We start from the raw sequence: 21,295 nt of genomic DNA on the forward strand, positions 1-21,295 counted from the left end.
GTTTTATCTCTTCTATTTCTGTAAAGCACTTTGAAAAGCGCTATATAAATAAACTTGCCTTGCCTTTTCTTTTTTCCGCTCATGTTCAGGGTAGAAAATAAGTAAACAGACACACATTGTCTTTATGTTTTCTTTCAGGGCCCTTTCTAAACGGTTGAGGGTTCCACGCCGGGGGCGCCACTGATCAAAAACACTTATACAGATTTCACATAACCAAATGTGATCCAACTTTGAGCAAATCATATCCATCAAAAATGCCTATAATTGCATTAGATGGGGGTGCCCTTAGAGATGACACAAAATAGTCACAGTACATTAGCAGCGAATAGCACTGGCCTTTGAGCAGATGACTTGAACCCAAATAATATAGAAACGCTCTTCAAGGCAGCTGCTGGACCCAATAAAGACGGCAGTGAAAGAGAAAGGCCAGGCCGCACACTGTAGCTCCCGTTGGCAGATGTATTTACCCGTGACGTTTCGATCAAAAGCACCTTACAATTTAAAAAACAAATGGAAATCTTTGTCCTTTTTATTTTGAATTGATCCTGTATCTGACAAGTACTAAGAGACCGATTGTTTTATATTGTATGCTTTAATGAAAGGAAGAAAAAAAAGTCATGTTGTGACTGCACAGTCCTGACGTACTGTACATGAGGACTGTGGTCACAATATACACGTCAATAATGGCTTTTCGAATAAAAACACATTGTTCAGACATGTACACAACACATTGTACACAACACATGAACAAGTACAAAACACCAGACCTTTGTTAACCCATTAGATACCTGATGCAGCATTTGCGTGTATATCCCTCATTTGTGTGCGTATCCCTTTAAGACCGCAAACCGCGTCAATGCGGTCTTAAAGGAACACTCCGCCCATTTTCAACCAGCTTTGTATCATTAGAACATCAGTAGTATATCAGAAAACTGTAAACGGTTTTGAAGTCTGTCATTTAATTTGACAGTTATTGAGTGTTAAAGTGTGGACCAGTGACATCACTGGTCCACACTAACTCAAATTAATAACTCATTAACTCAAATCAACTCTCAAACTGTAAACGGTTTTGAAGTGATTCATCTAGTTTGACAGTTATTGAGAGTTGATTTGAGTTAATGAGTTATTCATTTGAGTTAGTGTGGACCAGTGATGTCACTGGTCCACACTTTAACACTCAATAACTGTCAAATTAAATGACAGACTTCAAAACCGTTTACAGTTTTCTGATATACTACTGATGTTCTAATGATACAAAGCTGGTTGAAAATGGGCAGAGTGTTCCTTTAAAGGGATGCACACACAAATGCTGCATCAGGTATCAATGGGTTAAACAAAGGTGCTCAGGTTGCCCTCGGGGAAGCGACGGGCAAACCCGTGCCATGGAGCACCAAGAGTCTGCACGACTTAATTCCCACGGAACACTACCTTTGGCACACATTCAACCAGAGATGAACTTGTGTGGCGTAGTGTTTGGGTGGAGGGTATGTCCCAACTCTTCACCACCGGCAGGCCTAACCGCTTTAAACAGTCCCTCTTAGCGAGGTGTGAATCACACATTGTCCCATTTTCAGATCCATTTTTCGCCTTGCGTGAATCTATTAATAGGACTGAGGACCACCAGTTTTCCCTCTGGGGTGATTGCTCTGTGTATCGCAGGGCAGCTCAACCAAGGCGCTAGGACAGCAGGCGGCTGTATTCAGAGAGGGCCGACGACTTCTTCACCCCATCCCAGATGCGAGCTGCATAGTGGAACCTGCAACAGATAAAACTCATGAATCTCGTGTGCTTTTTGTTTCAAGGTAGATATGCTTCATGAACAGTTTTGGGCAAGTTACTTTCAAAATGTAATATACTACATAATAACTAGTTACTTTCATTTGAACGTAATACGTTACTTTACAATATTACTGTCTGTGTAGAGTAACTCGTTACTTATTACACTACTTTTGCATTACTTTCACCAAAACAACAGCAGCAGCAGAATGACATCGCTGCCCCGGAACCATCCCGAAAAAAGTATTTCAACCACCTTGAAGTCAGTGTAAACAATCCAAAATTCGAAATGTTATTCTTTTCCTTTGTTATAGTCATCTATAGTGGTTATTTGCATAAAAACACACAGTTTGATTAGGAAATGATTGTATCTTTTTTTAAACATGTGCTTTGATTTAATCAAATGTAACTCAATTTGTAACTTGAGTTACTTGACAAAGTAACTGGTATAATATTACTGAAATACTATAAGTAATAAGTTATATTACTGAGTTACTGCTAAAAGTAATATATTACATGTAATAAGTTACTTTTGTAATGAGTTACCCCCAACACTGTTTATGAATGATGAGTGACTCATGTGTGTTGAGTTTTCTTTACCAGTTCTTCTCAGTGAGGATGGTGTGGGACAGCTGACAGCGGGGCATGGCTAGTATTTGGCTGCGGAGCTTGGAGACCATGGTGGAGAAGGTGGGGTGTCCTCTGTACCCCGGGAGAAACGAGAAGAGCGGGGACGTCCCAGACCCTGAATAGATGATGCAATGGCCCACAATCATGTTTTAAAATGAAATGACTTTTATTCAATCAAATGATCAATTTAAATGCCCTACAAACTAAGAGAAGAAAAGTGGATTTGGGTCTTTACAGGAGGACCGAACAAATCTTTTCTAACCTGCTTTGGTGAGAGCGTCTTCCCCTTCGTTCTCCTGCAGAGGCAGCAGGAACATGTTGACTTCAGTGTCTAGATAGTCGCGCCCGAGGCCGGGGAAGATATTGCAGTCGAGCATGGATAATGTGCCTGAAACCAGATACCAAACAACAGACGAGGATGATGGGCACGGCACATCGCAATATCTGACGCACTTCCCAAGTTAATGTTTTCAGTGTGTGTGGAGTGGACTAAAACAAACACTAAATAACTTTTCCCTCAAACATTGTTTTGGGTCAGGGTGCATTATTTGCACACCAAACTGTACAGATTTAAGGGTTTCATTTCTTGTTATTTTTCAAATGTGAAGATTAATGTTTTTCTAAATTAAAAACTAAACCCAAAAGCTAAACCTAAACTCTTAAAATGTGTTTTTTTTGTACCTTTATTTATACAGGGGGAGTCTCACTAAGAGCAATGCTCTCTTTTTCACGAGTGCCCTGTTCACATTCACACACACATTCATACCTGGAAGCTGACCAGTACAACCACAGTCTGATCTGCTGGCCACTGAGCAGCTCCACTGGAGCGGTTGGGGTTAAGGGCCTTGCTCAAGGGCACCTCACTGGTGGTAATGAGGGAGGGGCAAGCGCTGCCTTTTCACTTTCCCCACTGCCGGTCCTGGGGATTGAACCGACGACCTTCCGGTCACAAGCTCGCTTCTCTAACCATTGGGCCACCACTGCCCACCAATGGGCAATATGTATGAGTAGGAGATTCTCTGTGAGTTTTTAACCTTTGTATTTGAGATGAGAATGGGCCATCAATTTGTCCACCACCATGTGCATTTTCTTCAGACTCCTCGGGCAGAACTCATCCCGTCTGGCTTTATTCTGCAGGAACACTAGATGGAAGAATACAAAAAATAGCTTTCATGTTCAGTACATTAAGTGTGTTGGTGTGTGTGTGTATATGTACAATCTGTTTCATAGAAAGGTCACCTATATGGGGATAGTACTCGGCTCCATCGTCACTGCTTGAAGAGCCAGTGCTGTCATGGCTAGCTGAGGGAGTGGAGGGTTTCAGCATCTCAGCAGTCTGAAGGAACCTATCCAGAAACATGTCACATAATGTTTCTGCAGTCAAATCCCCGACTCAGCAACTGCAACAGTGAAGCTAAAGCTGCAGCCATAGTTAAGACAACTTTCGCCCAGGGGCCAATAAAGTTGATCTCATCTCATTAGAATTGTGTTGATGAACATGAAAACTGGTTTCAAATGGACCACGGCCACAAAGTCAAGTCAAGTCAAGTCAAGTTCATTTGTATAGCACATTTCATACACAGAGGCAATTCAAAGTGCTTCACATGAAATGGATGACAGGAAAATAAAAGAATAAAAGAAGATAATAAAATGGACATTTAAAAGCATCACAACAAAACTTTAAAAAAGAGTATAAAAAGTGCATTAGGCAACAGGCGCAGCAGTTGCAAAAAGAGCTAAAAACTTATAGAGGACTCATTGGGTTTGCATAATAGAATAAATCAATTTATCTATATTGAGTCCCCTGACATCATGACTATATAAGCATGACTACACACACATAAAACTCAGGTCTGGGTACGGTGTCCTCTTTTCCTCTATACTGCAGTTTGGACGCCAAGCATACCCCCGCTTGTACCTTGTGTTGTCTGTTGCCCGTCGACAAACAGGCCGTTTTTTTTCTCTAAACCTTGCTTAAAACGAGTACGGCTCAAGTAAGCTCCCCTTACGCGTGCGTCCCTCCTGACGCATCACCTCACCCTCTTGTGAGTATATCCGTATTACGGAACGATCCCCCCGACCTGCAGCTTTTAGCAGTAATTACAGTCATCTATGTTTTAAAACCAATTGTATAATAGTGATTGAGAAACAGCTGTCAGCAGTTAAAAGCGACGGTAAACATAAAAGTCTTTAGTCTATTTTTTAAAATAAGTAAGGTTGGGGCAGATCTGAGGTCTTCAGGCAGTTTGTTCCAGCTAGCAGAAGCATAGTGGGTAAATGCAGCCTTCCCATGATTTGATTTGATCCTAGGGACAGTTAATAAGCTGTACCCTGCTGACCTAAGAGTTCTAGATGGTTCGTAGCGTGGGAGCAATTCAGCGATGTATTTTGGGCCTAGGCCATTAAGTGATTTATAGACTAATAACAGTATTTTAAAATCTATTCTATGACACACTGGCAACCAGTGTAAGGACTTAAGAACTGGAGTGATATGATCAGCTTTCTTAGTCTTCGTTAGAACTCTAGCAGCAGCATTCTGAATGAGCTGAAGTTGCCTAAGTTCTTTTTTGGAGAGACCAGAGAAAAGGCTATTGCAGTAGTCTAACCTACCTAGATGAAGGTAGGATGAAGGCGTGAATTAGTTTTTCTAGATCCTGTCTGGACATGTAGCCCCTAATTCTTGCTATATTTTTAAGATGATAAAAAGCTGATTTTCTGATTGACTTAATGTGGGAGTTAAAGTTGAGATCGGAATCAATAATAACGCCAAGATTTTTGACTTGATCCTTAGGCTTCAGGGATGGAGACTCAAGGCGTGCAGTGATTTTTATGCCTTTGTTCTTTGGGACCAAAGACGATCACCTCTGTTTTGTCTTTGTTTAGCTGTAGGAAATTCTGGTACAAAGTGCGGTACAAGTGATATGCCCTGCTTTATTTCTATTGGGGGTGTGTTCTATGGTGTAACTGTAATCACCTTTTCAGTTATGAAAGACCTCCATGATCATTAGGTTTATTTTCTGTAAGTCACAACATGCAATTCTAATCTATACAAATAGACATTCTAAAATGTAAACAACTGTAAACACGTGCAGTTTGGCTACTGCATGTTCAGTTCCAACTCATCACATTGTTGGACAACATACACTACACTTCATTAATAGCTAATCTCCATGCACTGAAGGGTCTTTCAATGCTGCGGCATAGCACTAGCTTTATTGCAGCGGATTGGGCATGATCAACCCTTCCGCGGGCAACGTTGCAGATAGAGTAGGAAGGCTGATCCGTGAGCGGCTGCTTCCGGGACGCGGGTCGGGGTCTTAATCGGCCTCGGCTGGGTCAACTGGGCGAGGGTGTATGATGTTGAACTAGCCCGCAGGCGGGCTGGGTTGGCAAATTATGGAAATATCGCGGGTGCGGGCGGGGCAGGCTCAGAACGTGACAAAGCAACATTATTAAATAATTTAGAGCAGTGAAACATGCAGAGTAATTAACCTTAAAGACGTTAACTCTCTCTCACACGTAGGTACACCCAATCAGACAGACTCCTGCTGCACTCTCTATAGCCTACATGGAGTAAAGAAACGCTTCAATGAGGTAGCCTATGTGCTCTCAAAACAAACATTTTGGAAGGATTATTCGCTGTAATTATTATTTGAAGTGTCCATTAAACTAATGCCACCGCAAATTTTCTGTTGTGGACTCGACTGTGATCTATTTGTCAACTTTACTGCAACGTGAGTAGGCTACGTGAGCAATTGAGAGCGCATGAGGTAATTAAAATAAATCAGACAGCGAGTCTCATGAAAGCAGCCGCGCAACTCATCCAGAGCAATGATCCAGAGCAGTACAACTGTTGTCGCGCACGCATGTAATAATAATAATAATAATAATAAATTTTATTTAAAAGCGCCTTTCAGGGTCACTCAAGGACACTTTACAGAGTTAAAATCAGATGCAACAACAGATACAAGCAAAACAGTATAAAATATAAGAAAAGTGCAAGAGAAATAAGATAAAACAAAAACAAAGAAACTAAACAGTAAACAAAGAAAACACCATGGAAATTACAGGGAGTATGCTGTCTTGAAGAGGAGAGTTTTTAGGCTGGATTTTAACAGAGCGAGGGTGTCAATATTGCGGATGTCAGGTGGGAGTGAGTTCCAGAGTTTGGGAGCAGAGCGGCTGAAAGCTCTGCTCCGCATGGTGGTGAGCCGGGCAGAAGGGACAGTGAGGTGTGGCATGTGAGTGTCTGTAGGCTCTTTCACACACAGATCGCACAAAAATTGCAGTTTAGGAGTCCCGCAAAGCCCGCCGCCTCGCCACAGAAATTGCTTTCACACAGGGCCAAGCAGTACGGCCACATTCCCGTCCTGCAGTGTACTTTCAGGTGAAATCCCCCGCTCCCGGATTGAAAGGCGAGCACCACTCGCATGGTGGGCGGACTCGCCTTAATATCAAAACGTGCTCCGCCGCGGAGTGCATCTGCCGACTTTCTGGCAGCGAAGTGTTGCATGAATTGCATTCAAGGAAAGCCAACTTTATTTATACAACACATTTCATAGAAGTAAATTCACTGACTAAGCAGATGGATATGGTGTCACCTTGTGTAATTCCTTGTGTAATGTGTTGTCCACATGCAGCATGGTAACCAGGCTTTCAATATTCATCTGATCGACTTTATGGATGCATCATGCACCATCATGTAGCCTATTAGGTACAAGGTTAATTCTTATCTTTTGGTTCAATTTTTGTGTAAAGCAAATTATTCCCATTAAGTAGCCTAATTAGCGTCCGTAGCCTACTCCGTTCTGAAAGACGACGCCCGCATATCAAACAGCTGCAGTCTGCATAACGTTCGTCGGGAGAATAGTAGCCTATAGGCTATAATTATGCACATGACTACTTAACGTTAGTAGTTTTTGTAATGCACAGAGCTGATTTCGAGAGGGAATAACCTCAGACCAACTCGCCACAGACAGCTATAGCCCTCTGAAGCTTATTATATCCGTTAATTTTACCTACTAATGTCAACATCGTTTGAGCATAAAGCCTAACCGCACGGAGCATTCCTCCTGGCGTCCCTGCAGTCATGATTGTATAGGCTACTTTTTTTACTTTCACTCGTGCACTTTCTTGCTACGTGAGGTGATTTCCCCTGTAATTTTTTTATGAATGAGCTGACCATTCGCACCTTTTCCGGCTCGCTGCGACGACGCTTTCAAGTGGAGGCGGGTTGCCAGGTAACCCGGCGCTGTGACTACGTACCGTGGCGCGAATCCTATTTTTCCGTGCATTTTTCGGCTTTCAAGGCCGGTGTGAAAGAGCCTTGTGTGTGGGAGAGAGAGGGGGAGATAGACAAGAGTTATTAGCTACTTTGCACACCTTGGAAGCTCTGCTGTGCTCCTCCTGAGTCCGGAGACATATTACATTAAATTGGCCGTCGCGGGCTGCTGGGTTGGGCTGGGTTCGGAATTTTCAGATATTTTAACGAGCTGGGCGGGGCGGGCTGGCTCCAATGACGGGTTGGGTTGGGGGCGGGTCTTAAAAAACCCTGACCCGCACATCGCTAGTAGCTACACTTAAAAACAAAACATGATTAGACAAGATCAGGGGTGCCCACATTCTTGGCAAGATGAAAAGTGGATGGACAAATAAGAATGTTGAAGAGATGAGAACGTCTTGCTGTGTTGTTGTAAAGGGGTAAGAGGTGTGGTTTGACAGGTTCTGATCTGCTTTTCCATTCCTATCACAGAATTTAAACTGCCGTCGGTTTAGGTTTTGAAGTCCCTCCAGGCCTGAAAGAAATGCTAGTATTTCAGGCCTGAAAAGAAACACTGTATCTGTACTTGTTTTGATGGGTCTCGGGCCGATTATAGCTATGGGCAGAGGTGGGCAATGCCCACCCAGACATGAGTCTTGCCCACCCAATCAAAAGTAGGGCGCCGTCTAGCGCCGTCAACTCTTTGTTGTGAGGAATGAGGAAATGCCATTTCCTCATTTAACGTGCTTGTCCCTCATCTAGCAAAGATTCAAGATTTTTATTGTCACTCCGTAGTACAAGTATCACGTGTGAAATTCGTGTGCTGTAGGCTCCGTTACAACATAGTGCAAAAAATAAAAGATAAATAAATAAAAACAAGAGGCAACAAGCAATAAAGCAGTAAGACACGCCACAGACAGTGGCGTATTCACTGCCCATAGTGCAAATGGCATGAACATACTTTAAACATAATTAAACATAATAACATTCTGTTAGGTGCAAATAGCATATTCCTAATTAAACATACTATTGAACATTAGTCATACGTGATGGTAGCAGCTGCAGTACAGTACGGCTACTACACTATTTGTATATGTTAAGGAGTCTCGTGGCCTGTGAGAAGAAACTGTCCCTCAAGCGATTTGTGCGTGCTCTTGGGACCCTGTATCTCCTCCCTGAGGGTAGCAGGGAGAACAGACTGTTGTGGGGGTGGTTTGTGTCTTTGATGATCTTCAGGGACAAAGCGTTCTGCAGGCTCACCGGAATGAGTTTATCTATGTTTATTTATGAGTTTGAAAAGATGAGAACGTCTTGCTGTGTTGTTGTAAAGGTGGTGTGGTTTGACAAGTTCTATTCTGCTTTTCCATTCCTATCACAGAATTTAAACTGCCGTCGGTTTAGGTTTTGAAGTCCCTCCAGGCCTGAAAGAAATTCTAGTATTTCAGGCCTGAAAATAAACACTGTGTATCTGTACTTGTTGTGATGGGTCTTGGTGCAGCATTTGATACAGCAGACCATAGCATAGGTTCTCACCTAGTTTAAATCCTATCTGGAAGGCCAAAGCGTTACTGTACTTTACTTTAACTCTGACCAAGTCAATATCACGTGGGGCCCCTACAGGGGTCAATTGTAGGGACCCTTTCTATTTAATCTGTCTACATGCTCCCCCTCAACCATATCATCAGGAATCACAATATTTCTTATCATAGTTATGCAGATAATACCAGTGTTGTAGTACTCAAATCCAGGACTCGGACTAGAGTCAGACTCGTGACTCGACTTGGTCTTGAGCACTGATGACTCGGACTTGAGCATTAATGCATTTGGACTCAGAAGTTGGAGACGGGGACTCCGACTTGTTGATTGATAAAGAGAAAGACTTTTTTTTTTTTTCATTTTTCTGTAATTGGACATTTGGCCCTAATAATTTGGCATAAGATATTGATAGATATTGATTAATATAGTACACAACCACTCAGGACAATACACAACCACTCAGGACAACCAACCACTCAGGACAACCAACCACTCAGGACAAGACTCGGCTGGAAAGAGTAGTACGCCGAGCATCTTAAATCATCGGCTGTAGTCTCCCCTCACTTACATCACTCTTTTTTCCACAAGAATTATCAGGAAGGCTAATAAAATCATAGCAGACAACTCTCATCCGGCACACTACCTCTTTAACCTCCTCCCATCAGGCAGGAGATACAGAAGCATCAAGAGCAAAACATCTCTCTTCAGAGATAGCACCTACCTCCTTGCCATCAGACATCTGAACTTGCACTGATCCATTGATTATGTCTGACCTATTGCACTTTAAACTGTATGCACTACTGCTGAATACGATGCTGCTGGATACTGTTCCTGAATGTTATTTTGTTCTTGTGTTATTGTTTGTATATGGTCTTGTCTTTTTTGTCTGAGAGCGAACCAAGACACATTCCTATCAACTTTGTTGACATGGCAATACATTGATTGAATCTTGAATCTTGAATACCGTGACGTTATTCAAGTTTGTGCAAGGGCAGGCATCAAATCCCAGTAAGTAGTGTTGGAGTACTCGAGACCGGTCTCAAGACCACATTCTGATGGTCTCGGTCTCGCCCCTCCATTGGTCTTGGTCTTGTCTCGGGCAAGTGGGATTTTATTTCAAGACCAGCTGGGACCACAACTGCAGTGACATCATTACCAACAATAAGCTTTCAGTTTGAAAGTGTTTAACGCTGTAGTCACTCCCCCTCACGTTCTGTAGCCACTCCCCCTCACATTCTGTAGCCACTCCCCCTCACGTTCATAACGCTGTAGCCACTCCCCCTCACGTTCATGCACAAAGGAAGACAACACAGGTCAACACGGTGGGTGGAGAGACGTCCAAATCGCCAGTCATACGATTTGCTTATAGGTTGAGGCCACGTCTCGTCATAGACGCTGGTTTAGCTGGCTCAGCCTGGCTGGGGGCGGGGTCAGGGTGGGGTAAAAATCCCCGTTCTATCCATTCAGCAAAGTTAGAATTTAGCCGATAGCCCAGCCCAGGCAGACACGATCGGGGATTTAACCACCGCAGTAAACGCACGTCTGAGCAGACGTCTTGTGTTCTGCTCTAGAACCCCCCAAACCTGTAGTTTAGAGCCGCAGCACCGTCTTTTGGTGAGTCAGCCCCATGAGATATATGGGCGGTTTTACCCCACTCGCGCGCCAGCCGTTTAACATTTTGTGGGCGTTCCCACACATGCAGACTGTCTCTATACAAACCACAAAGGAACCACCGCATTATTTAGCAGCAGTAGTAAGGTGTTTTTACTGTGTTGGGGCTTTCTGAAGGTCAGTGATGTGGGGTCTCTCTCGACCCGAGTTTCAAGATGGAGGCCTCATATCACAATAGCAATCGGCACTCGACATAAGTCAAGTGTGCCGTCTGTCATGACGTGTCTCATGACTCGTATTAGATTATTAGGATTCCTGGTTTTCACCCAGGCGGCCCGGGTTCGACTCCCGGTATGGGAACCGATTTGATGACCTATACCACCCCTGTAGTATAGTAAACCACAGCCTCCTCAAACCTCCTCTTACACATTTTTGGCTTCATATTATTATTATCATTATTATTATTATTATTCATTATTCATTTTATTGCTGTTAGCTTCAATTATTATTATTCTTCATTATTCATTTTTATTGCTGTTTGCTTCAAGAGGAAAACTTGCCTGTCTCTGCTGTAAGATAAACATCTTTGACCTTTTTCACCCTAAGAAGGCCCCAGTTGGCACTCAACAAGAACAGCTCAGCAGTCAACTGAAAAAGGATGCTGACATAAGTATTTTGAGACATTTTCTGCCGACCAAAGTTGTTGTTTAACACCTCCAGATAGAAAGAGGAACACCATTCTGAGTGCAGTCTTGATGCTGAAAGTACAGTTACCCGCTCTGATGTTGATGTGAGGTCCTGAACTGAGGCAGGTCATGATCTTGTGCATCACACTGCTACAGATGCTAATAAGCTGCTATGAGTGTACATCTCCAGTATTGATGCTTAATAATTGTAACATATTGCCATAGTTATTTCTGTGCTGACAAATGAAGCGATGCATGTTGTGTGCAACTTGTGTCTTTTTCCTCCAAAACAGCAACAAACAGCGTCATAATCTTTGGAAGCAATCAAACGTTGAGTATGGTGAATCATCTTAAATGAGTAAAGCAGTATTTTGAGTGATGTTAATAAAGGCTAAATCTGCTGGCTAGCTTGTAAAAAAACTGTAAGGTCACATGTTTTTAATCAAGAGGGCCGGAATTGGATGACCAGTAGTCATGTGGGTTTTTTTCAGAAACTATAGCCAAAGCCTGTTTCCTCCCGCCCACCCCTACTTGTGCGTGAAATGACCAGTCGCAAATTGGCCTTCTTAGGGTGAAAAAGGTCAAAGATGTTTATCTTACAGCAGAGACAGGCAAGTTTTCCTCTTGAAGCAAACAGCAATAAAAATGAATAATGAATCATAATAATTGAAGCTAACAGCAATAAAATTAATAATGAATAATAATAATAATAATGATAATAATAATATGAAGCCAAAAATGTGTGAGTAAGAGGAGGTTTGAGGAGGCTGTGGTTTACTATACTACAGGGGTGGTATACTGTAGGTCATCAAATCGGTTCCCATACCGGGAGTCGAACCCGGGCCGCCTGGGTGAAAACCAGGAATCCTAATAATCTAATACTCATCACCCCATCCTCAATAGCCAATCAGCCCCTGTCAATGACGTCTGTTATGACGTCGCTGCTGAGCCTTATGACGTGGCAGTGTATACAGTATATAGCCATGGTCAGCGCGTTGTCGTCCTCTCCCTCCCTGATCGTTCACCTCAGTGGAGGCTGTATCTGGGCTGATTGTCTTCTCTGGAGCTGTGTTTCGCCATTTTTCAGCCTTCCTATCGTCCGCTGCTTTGATCCTGCCATCAAGCCATCCACTCGCCATTGATCATCGCTCTCATGTTGTCCATGTTGGGCTATGAAGACGAGGAATTCGAGCAGGAGCAAATGGCGCAGTTCCAGGACGAAATCGGGGAATTCGATTTCGACGACGACACGCGTTTCAGCTGGGGACCGGCGGCATGCAACAGGCTCCACAGCTGTCAGACCTGAAAAATGTCCAGGCGGCATCCAGGCAGAGGATCCTGATGATGAAGACACGGAGGAACAAAAAGGAGGCTGTGCGGCGCGGACGAGCAAGAACCCGTGGACGCGCGAGGGCCCGAAGAGGGAATCACTCTGCGTCTTCTCTCGTCTCACTATACTCTTCGGCTGGGGTTCGGCAAGTTATATCAGAGCTTCGTTATAAATATCACCTAACCAATGCTGGTGTACCGCGTACGGAAACAGTGTTACCCGAAATGGTTAAAGGTTATATCAATTTGGTCATTCAGTGGCGTTTTACTGCCATGTAAAGTAACTTAACGTTAGCCACAGCATCAGATTACCCTCTATGCCTTGCGCTGCCCCAGGAAGCAATTTTTCCCGATGATGGCGAATGCTCGCGCTACATTTAATGCATAAGATCAAGCTGATAATGCACAATTTGAATCTTTAAGTGTCTGACCCTTTCAAAGTACATCACTAACGGACAGCCCTGCTTAAAGGAGAATTTCGTTTTTTTTTTTAACCTGGAGCCCTCTCCTCACATTAATTATTATCTGACGACTCACTCAGTGTTCTCCGCAGCGTTTTTGTCCGTCTTAGGCGTTGTTTTGAGATCAATAGTGTGCAAGCCAGTCCTAGAACGGAGCTCCGTGGGGGCCACGTGGCATGCTAGGTATGCTGGAAGCATCGTCATTCTCCGTCATTCTCCGGTAAATTCTAGAGGTGCGTTCGTTCATGCATGCCTATAATTGCTAATATATGAAGGAACTATTCTGCCGACCAAGATTGCTCGAGTTCATGTTAATGATTCATTCCAATAGTCTGAGTAGTCAGACTAATGGGGATCCATAATAAACAATAAACAATTCCGTTGTGTAAGCAGGACCGGACACAAGTGCTTTAGAGGTCCTTCAAAACTCGTCTACGTGATCATCCCCACGTCAGAAGTTTCTCATCGCCAGCTGACACTGAAAACTTGTATTATGCTTTTCTAACCAGTAGGTTAGACGAGGGGTTCCCAAACTTTTCCATGCCAAGGCCCCCCCAAACAGCATTAGCCTTTGGCCGTGGCCCCCCTATTGCAAGATGTCTTTAAATAGCCATTCATACAATTGAAAATTTCAAAAATCACTTCCTCAGAATATATTTCCTTACTTTTATTAATGTAATAACCTAATAATTACATTTGTATCTCAAATCTTTTCTTTTCTTGTCTGTTTTCCATTATAAACATTGTTCCAGAGTCAGACTACTACTCATGTAAATCCAACGTAAATTCATATTTATCATCCACAGAACACTTCACCACTCATGTACATATTGTATATATTGACTCGATTTGATTGCACTCGCAACTTTGCGGTTGTCTTTAGTTATCTTCCTACTTCTTATCTCTGTATATTGATGTGACCGCTACGCTGCATACAGACACTAAGACAAATTCCTCGTATTTAACTTGCATACTGTGGCAATAAAAGTGATTCTGATTCTGCATTACCCACACCAGGGGGAAATGACAATGAATGTGATGACGACTGGCAGGCAATTGGGCAGATGGGCAAGGCAAATATGAATTAAATGTGGAAGGAAATGATTCAATTATATTTGTTAACACTACATTAAATATAATTATAAAATATTATAAAAATATATTATATTCTTTATTTATTATACTATAGTATTAAATATAACTGAAAAAATTATTTCCCCATAAAGATGTTATTTTTTTTACATTTCCATTAATTTGCTGAGGCCCCCCTAGTGCACTTTGAAAGCCACTGGACTACAGCTCATCCACATTCAGCTACTCCTGTTTTTACAAGACCTTGGAAATCTGACCCAGGGCCAGTTCTAGTCATATTGGTGCCCTAGGCGAGACTTGATTTGCCAGACTTGATTTAATCACCAGCCAATAGGGCTGCTAGCTTTTAAAGTTACCAGCCAATTAGAATTTCCACTAGCCAAAATGTTTTTCTTGAAATAAACCAGAATATGAGTGCCACTGGGTTAATATAAGCATAAGTATCAGTACAAATAAGTTATAGCATAATTAATCTATAAATTATAGTATTTCACTGATCAATTGTGTGATTTCAAATTGTGTGAAAATATAGAGATTTATATTTATTTATCCATTTATTTATTTATTTTGGACATGTAAATTGGTAGCAGGGGAGCACTTCAAGTGTGTCACTGGTTAGTCGGGCCTGACTTGTATGTCTCTTTATTTTTTATAAATAATTATAAGGGGGTGCCCCTTTTTCACTTATGCACCTGGCCCCTAAACTGTCTGTGCACATCTCTGGATCGCAGCAGCAGCTCCTTCACTTGCACGTTTCTCCTACAATCTGCTCTGCTATTTCACTCTTGACTTTTCTCTTCTCCCCCTCTCTCTCTGTCAATTGTCACAGCTGTATCTGTATAATAAAAAACCGTCCGGGTGTTTTGTCAATGAAAGTTCACCTTATATGAATCAGCAGCAGTGGAGTTTATTAATGTGTGCAAGGGAGGATGAGCCTCCCTTATTATTATTCCCCCCCCCCCCGATTTTTTTTCCCCCATTAGTGCTAATTTAATTTATTTATCCTGGTTGCTGCTCCTCCTTCTGCTGATCTGGGGAGAGCCAAAACTGGCTCCATGCTTCCTCCGAGACATGAGCAGTTAGCCAGCCGCTTCTTTTCACCTGACAGGGGAAGCTTCACCGGTAGGACATAGCACGTGGGAGGATCACGCTATTCCAACCAGTTCCCCTCCCTCCGAACAGGCGCCCCTAACGACCAGAGGAGGAACCACATTAGCAACCAGGATATTGCATGTTTTGGTGAGGGGTTCCTATATGAAGGAAACCCCCAGTGGGCACGGGGAGAACATGCAAACTCCACACAGAAAGGCCCTTTTGACGACCGCACCCGGGCGGTGGCCACTCGAGGACATGCGGACGGGCACGCATTCCTTCAGCGCTCACAGCGTCCCAGGTGAGAATCGAACCCAGGACCTTCTAGCTGTGAGGTGACAGCTCTACCACTGAGTCACCATGCCCCCAAGCCTCCCTTATTTTTTAGAAGAGACCGGGGATTTTATACAAATAATATTTCTTTTTAATAAAATATCAATCAAATGTGTTTTTTCTTAATAGAATTCATGGTATTCATGATATTCTTAAAATGCTTCAACAGTGACACCTGTAGGGCACTGATGGAAAGGGCAGTGTGGTGCCATGCAGAGTCTACCGTCTGTGTGCCATTCGCTCAGGGGCATGATGCATTGGCATTACCCCCTTGGGCGTTTCATTTCCTTTCCAATTTATCTCATGCTAATCTATGATTGGTCGAAAAACACATGCAATTCACAACAGATGAGCCTTAGCCTGCCCTACCAATCAACAACCAACCATAAGATTGACTTAAGTGTTCGTCCAATAAAATGTCATCTTCAACTGGGTTTCAGCTTCAGGCGCCAGCATGAACCTAATAAGGAAGAAGATCTCTGGCCTGCCTGGCACTGTGATGACTGATGGTAGATAGATAGCACATTACATTTTCCCATTCGTTTTTTATTGTGCAGAAAGTTAGCTAGTTGCATTAACAAAGAACATGAACTGAACGCATTTGGAACTTGGAGGGACTGCAGGGTGCAACAAGACGTGGCTGGGAGACGGGGGATGTTCAAGTAAGTCAGTCAATTAAGGTCCGATTATTCGGCTCTTCTGGTAAATTCGGCGTGTAAAGGGTCCACCAAGCAGCGCTCTATAATATTGTTTCATCAAACTTTCATGCTGCTTTGCCGGCCTTAAAGTGCCGCAATTTTAAATTGAGTTTGGCGTATCTATTCCCTCCATGTGTTGGAAATGGGAGTCGAGTGTTTTTAATTGATTTGTTTGTCGGGTCTTTTGCTGATGGACTGGCTGTGAATGGCTCGGGGTGTTTTCACGTGAATGCTCGTTAAGAGAGATGTTAGAGATCTCTCTCTCTCTCGCATAGCTGATGTCTCTCTCTCTCTCTCTCTCTCTCTCTCTCTCTCTCTCGCGTAGCTGACGTCTGTCTCTCTCTCTCTCTCTCTCTCGCGTAGCTGATGTCTGTCTCTCTCTCTCTCTCTCTCTCTCTCTCGCATAGCTGATGTCTGTCTCTCTCTCTCTCGCGTAGCTGATGTCTGTATGGGCTGCAGCGCGCGGCTGTCCCTGTTGTCAATCCTCTGGTTGATGGTGTGACGGCTGGTTTCTGTTTCTCTGTGGGGGGCCTGTGCTGATTTAGTTAGGATATAGTCTTATGTGAATAACACTTTGGGTGAAGCAAGATTGAGCTATTTTTCAAGAAAAGTGGGACCAGTGTAAGCTAATGTAGAAGTGAGTGACTAAGCTAATAATAACCATAACAGCACAAATAATTCACAAAAATCTCTAAATAAATATATAGTATTTACTCTAATGAGAAAAGGAGCAATTATTGATGGTTAAAACTGAATAATGACATCACAACAGTCTAATCCTAGTGCTAAATTAAAATGAGATATTCTTCTAAATCCGTCTTCAAACGGCAAAAGAATAAAAATAAAAACACCAAAATGATTTGCCGAGAGCCCTCCTCCCCTCCCTTCTAGCTCAGGAGCTGCCACTAATCAGCAGTCATCAGGAAGTGTTTAGACAAGGCTCCAGACGACTGAAAGCGATCAGCATTAAATGCTAGTCTAGCAGATGTCAAACAGAAACAAAACTAAAAAAAGAGGGAAACTAAACTAAAGCAGCCTATATATATATATTTTAAAAATGTAATTTCCTGGTTCACTTTCGACCGAGAGAAGATGGCAGGTGAAGTGAAACTCATGGTGCGTTCCTTTATCGCAAAATAACTGGGATGTGGAGGCTAAATGACGTCACATCCGTTTTGTTAGCGTTCCATTTGCAGAAAACTGGAGCTGGGAAGTTCACTGTTGCGAGTCAGCTATTGGTCAGATCCAGTCGCTAGCCAGGCTAGCCATTGTTAGCAATAACAGTTAGGTAACGCGGCATTTCGCGCATACAAACACTGCAGCAACATGTCCACACAGATAGAAGTTAGGCAGTGCTGTGTGTACAGCTGATTTAAAGCAGCTACGAGCAAGATTTTCGATTGTTATTAAACAGTATAATTATAATATTCATGCATCACATCTTACCTATAATAGTAGCTGAGACCAAAGCCGTGTGAATCGGAGATTGCTCTCTTGATGATTATAGAGTCTGTGTCTGTCTACCGGCGGGCCGGATAGACCAGGAAGTGAAACGAAACGGTGTACAGCAGCTGCCTGCCTTCAACCGTTTCGCTCTGCCTAGCAACAGACCATAAACACGGAGAACGCCATGCTCGCTACATCCAGTTTGTTTGGAAGTTATTTTGTTATTTTGTGGTTATGGCCGAAGTGGCTGCCGCAAACCGTTTCATCTCACTTCCTGATCTGCCCCGGCCGCAGACAGACTAATCGTCAAGACGACACTGGCCGATTCACTCGGCGTTCAAGCGAGACTACTCTGCGTTGGTCTCGTCTACTATTAGAGGTAAGATGTGAGGCATCCATATTAAATTTAGACTGTTTAATAACAATCGAAAATCTTGCTCGTAGCTGAGACACAAACAAGACAGAAGTGCTAAATAGCATTTACTACGATTATAACTACTGTTGTTTGCGCGGAGCAGCCATCTTGGATTTTTGAGGTCGTGGCTGCTGAGGCTCCGACGTCGAGTTTGGAATGGGAAATACCAGCTCTGGTGACGTCACCATCCCAGCTCATGACCCTTTGAACTAGGGATGGGCATCGAATTTCGAATTTTCGAATAATCGTTGTTATTATCAAGGTCGACTTTTATTATTGAAATTCGGAAAAAAAAAAAAAAAAAAAAAAAAAAAAAAAAAAGAATTTGAGTGAAATGTTGCATTGTCTCCCCTGATTCTACGTATAGTCAAATCGCTTGGTTTGAGCAAGTAAAACAATTTTTATAAGCATTTTAAGCAAGGTTTATGGAAAAATGAATGGCGGATGAAATCCCATGAAGAGGGAGAGGGGGTGACTTTGGCACCCCTTTGGCACTCAGACCTGAGCCTACTAAATATTTAATGAACCACTCATGATTGTCAAAACTGTTTTTTATTTTCGAAAATGTCAATGTCATGTAACATGTTCTTTACTTCAGTGGTGCAATGCTTGTTTGAGCTAAAAATCCACAGCAGAAGCTTTTTATATTAATTAATAAAGCCATAGACTTAGAATCAGGGGAGACAATGCAACATTTCACTCACAAAAAAAAAAAAAAAAAATTACATTTTTAATTTTTTTTACATTTTTATTTTTATTTTCGAATTTCGAATTAAATTCGAATTTGGCCAGCGAATTTCGAATAGTGTTTTTGCTAGAAATGCCCATCCCTACTTTGAACCGTAAGATGACCAGTTCCCAGTTATAAAGGAATGCACGATCGGACACTCGACACCCCCGACGTACTCCGCTGCTGCAGCTGTACTGAGTGACGCTGCGCCTGGATCCTGTCTGTGACAAGCGGCTTGTCCAACAATCGTATGCAGGATTCTGCACCTAATATAATAGTCATCGGTTCGCGCGCAAACAGATGCGGGATTCCCGCAAATCCTGTGGCCAACTTCAGGCACTGATTTTGTGTTTGTTTGTTGTTGTTTTGTGAGGGGCTACAGCGCCCTAGCCAAACTGGCGCCCCAGGCAGGAGGCTGTTTTCGCCCGTAGGGTGAGCCGGGCCCCATTATTCCAAGTCCTTAAAAGCCTTCATCGATTAGCTGTCAAGCTTCAGAATAGATGTGAAGAGTCTACTCATGGTGCACAAGACCCTAATGGTCTGACAGTGCAGTCATATCCGATGCCGGATGGCCGAGGACACGTAATGCCAGCGTGACTGTTCCATTTCTTGGGAGCATACGAGTTGAAAGCCAATTCACTGGATTTAGAGCGAGTCTTTTGGGGCGTGGCGAAGACCGGGTGCCCATTATTACATTAGCCATTACGTTATTACATTAGCTCTTACATTATTACATTTAGGAGAGCACTCCCCACCGCGCTCCCGACTCGCTGCTCGGCAGCTTCTGGGGGATCAAGTTACAGAGAGCAACACTTTACACCGTTTACACAGCCCGTGATGCTCGTTAAAGCCGTGATCGTTGTGGGATTATTACGCGTGATTTTCGAATCCCGCATAGGTGATGCAAAAACCACGCCCCTGTGTCCCGCCTACGCGGCAGTCAAGCGCCGGCGGATTGGCCAGGCGCTCATGCTCATGTTGGGCTCTTTGTTACAGGGACACCGTTCCTGTGAGAAGCAACAACACCAAGCGAGGCTGCAGCGAGGCTGCAGCGAATGAGGATATTGAAAGACAAAATCCTACATCGCACCAAAGCATACAATGTATTTTAATGTTATTTGACTTTCTGACCACCCGCCTCAGTGCTTATTATGAGGCCAGAATAACAGATGCTGCCCTTGGCCATTGGGAAGGCTAACACTTTACTTTTGGTTTTATTTATTGTGTATGATTCAACTTTTTATCTATGATTTTATATTATTGCATGTTTTTGTTAGATTGTTGGGACTTCACTGGCCTGGAACAAACCGCTGGCCTGGGGGGGGGGGGGGGGGGCAGGCCTATGTGCTGTAGCCTATTGTATTTTTAATTTTTTATATTTTTCATTTGCAGGTTAAACTGTCAGCTGAGCTCTGTTATTGAATCGATTGTGTGTTAAAAGCTTGTGTTACGTTTTCATTGGCGTTAATACACTAATAATTGATTTCAATGTCCGCCATCAGTGCAATTCAGTTGGTTCATGAAATCGCTGGGCTGCGTGCCGTGCAGTGTTTGTGGTGTGGGAGATTCCAGCTGTCAAAAGAAGAAAAAAAGACTTGCTCCTGGCCAATCCCGGCGCTTGACTGCTGCGTAGGCGGGCACAGGGCGTGGTTTTTGCGTAACCTATGTGGGATTCGAAATAACACGATTATTACACCTGAGAGACAGACAGACCCGGACTCTGTACTGCACTCACTAACGCACTTTAGGATGGCTTGAATGTGTTGTCATTGGCTGCTGCTATAATGGTATAGTATAGTATTAGTTTTATTTTTGTGTTGAGATGACAAGTTTTGCACTGTGTTTCAAAGTGATAATAATAATAATAATAATAATATTATTTTTTGTACCTTTATTTATACAGGGAGAGTCTCACTGAGAGCAATGCTCTCTTTTTCAGGAGTGCCCTGTTCACATTCTCACACACATTCATACCTGGAAGCTGACCAGTACAACCACAGTCTGATCTGTTGGCCACTGATCAGCTCCACTGGAGCGGTTGGGGTTAAGGGCCTTGCTCAAGGGCACCTCAGTGGTGGTAATGAGGGAGGGGCAAGCGCTGCCTTTTCACTTTCCCCACCCAGATTTATCCTGCCGGTCCCGGGGATTGAACCGACGACCTTCTGGTCACAAGCTCGCTTCGCATAATAATAATAATAAT

At 43.1% G+C, this 21,295-nt stretch overlaps 1 protein-coding gene across 1 annotated transcript in view; it reads right to left on the minus strand.

The window, feature by feature from the left end:
* Nucleotides 1-1,206: 1,206 nt before the first annotated feature.
* Nucleotides 1,207-21,295, minus strand: part of smg9 (SMG9 nonsense mediated mRNA decay factor) — a 56,473-nt gene continuing 36,384 nt past the window's right edge. The window contains exons 9-13 of the mRNA XM_083662565.1: nucleotides 3,646-3,752; nucleotides 3,441-3,548; nucleotides 2,669-2,794; nucleotides 2,377-2,521; nucleotides 1,207-1,756 (exon numbers count right to left, since the gene is read on the minus strand). Coding sequence (XP_083518691.1) covers nucleotides 1,678-1,756; nucleotides 2,377-2,521; nucleotides 2,669-2,794; nucleotides 3,441-3,548; nucleotides 3,646-3,752 — 565 coding nt within the window. The 3' untranslated portion in view covers nucleotides 1,207-1,677. The remainder of the gene's footprint in view (nucleotides 1,757-2,376; nucleotides 2,522-2,668; nucleotides 2,795-3,440; nucleotides 3,549-3,645; nucleotides 3,753-21,295) is intronic.

Source organism: Poromitra crassiceps, assembly GCF_964638095.1.
Source record: "Poromitra crassiceps genome assembly, chromosome: 29".
NCBI classification, from domain to species: domain Eukaryota; kingdom Metazoa; phylum Chordata; class Actinopteri; order Beryciformes; family Melamphaidae; genus Poromitra; species Poromitra crassiceps.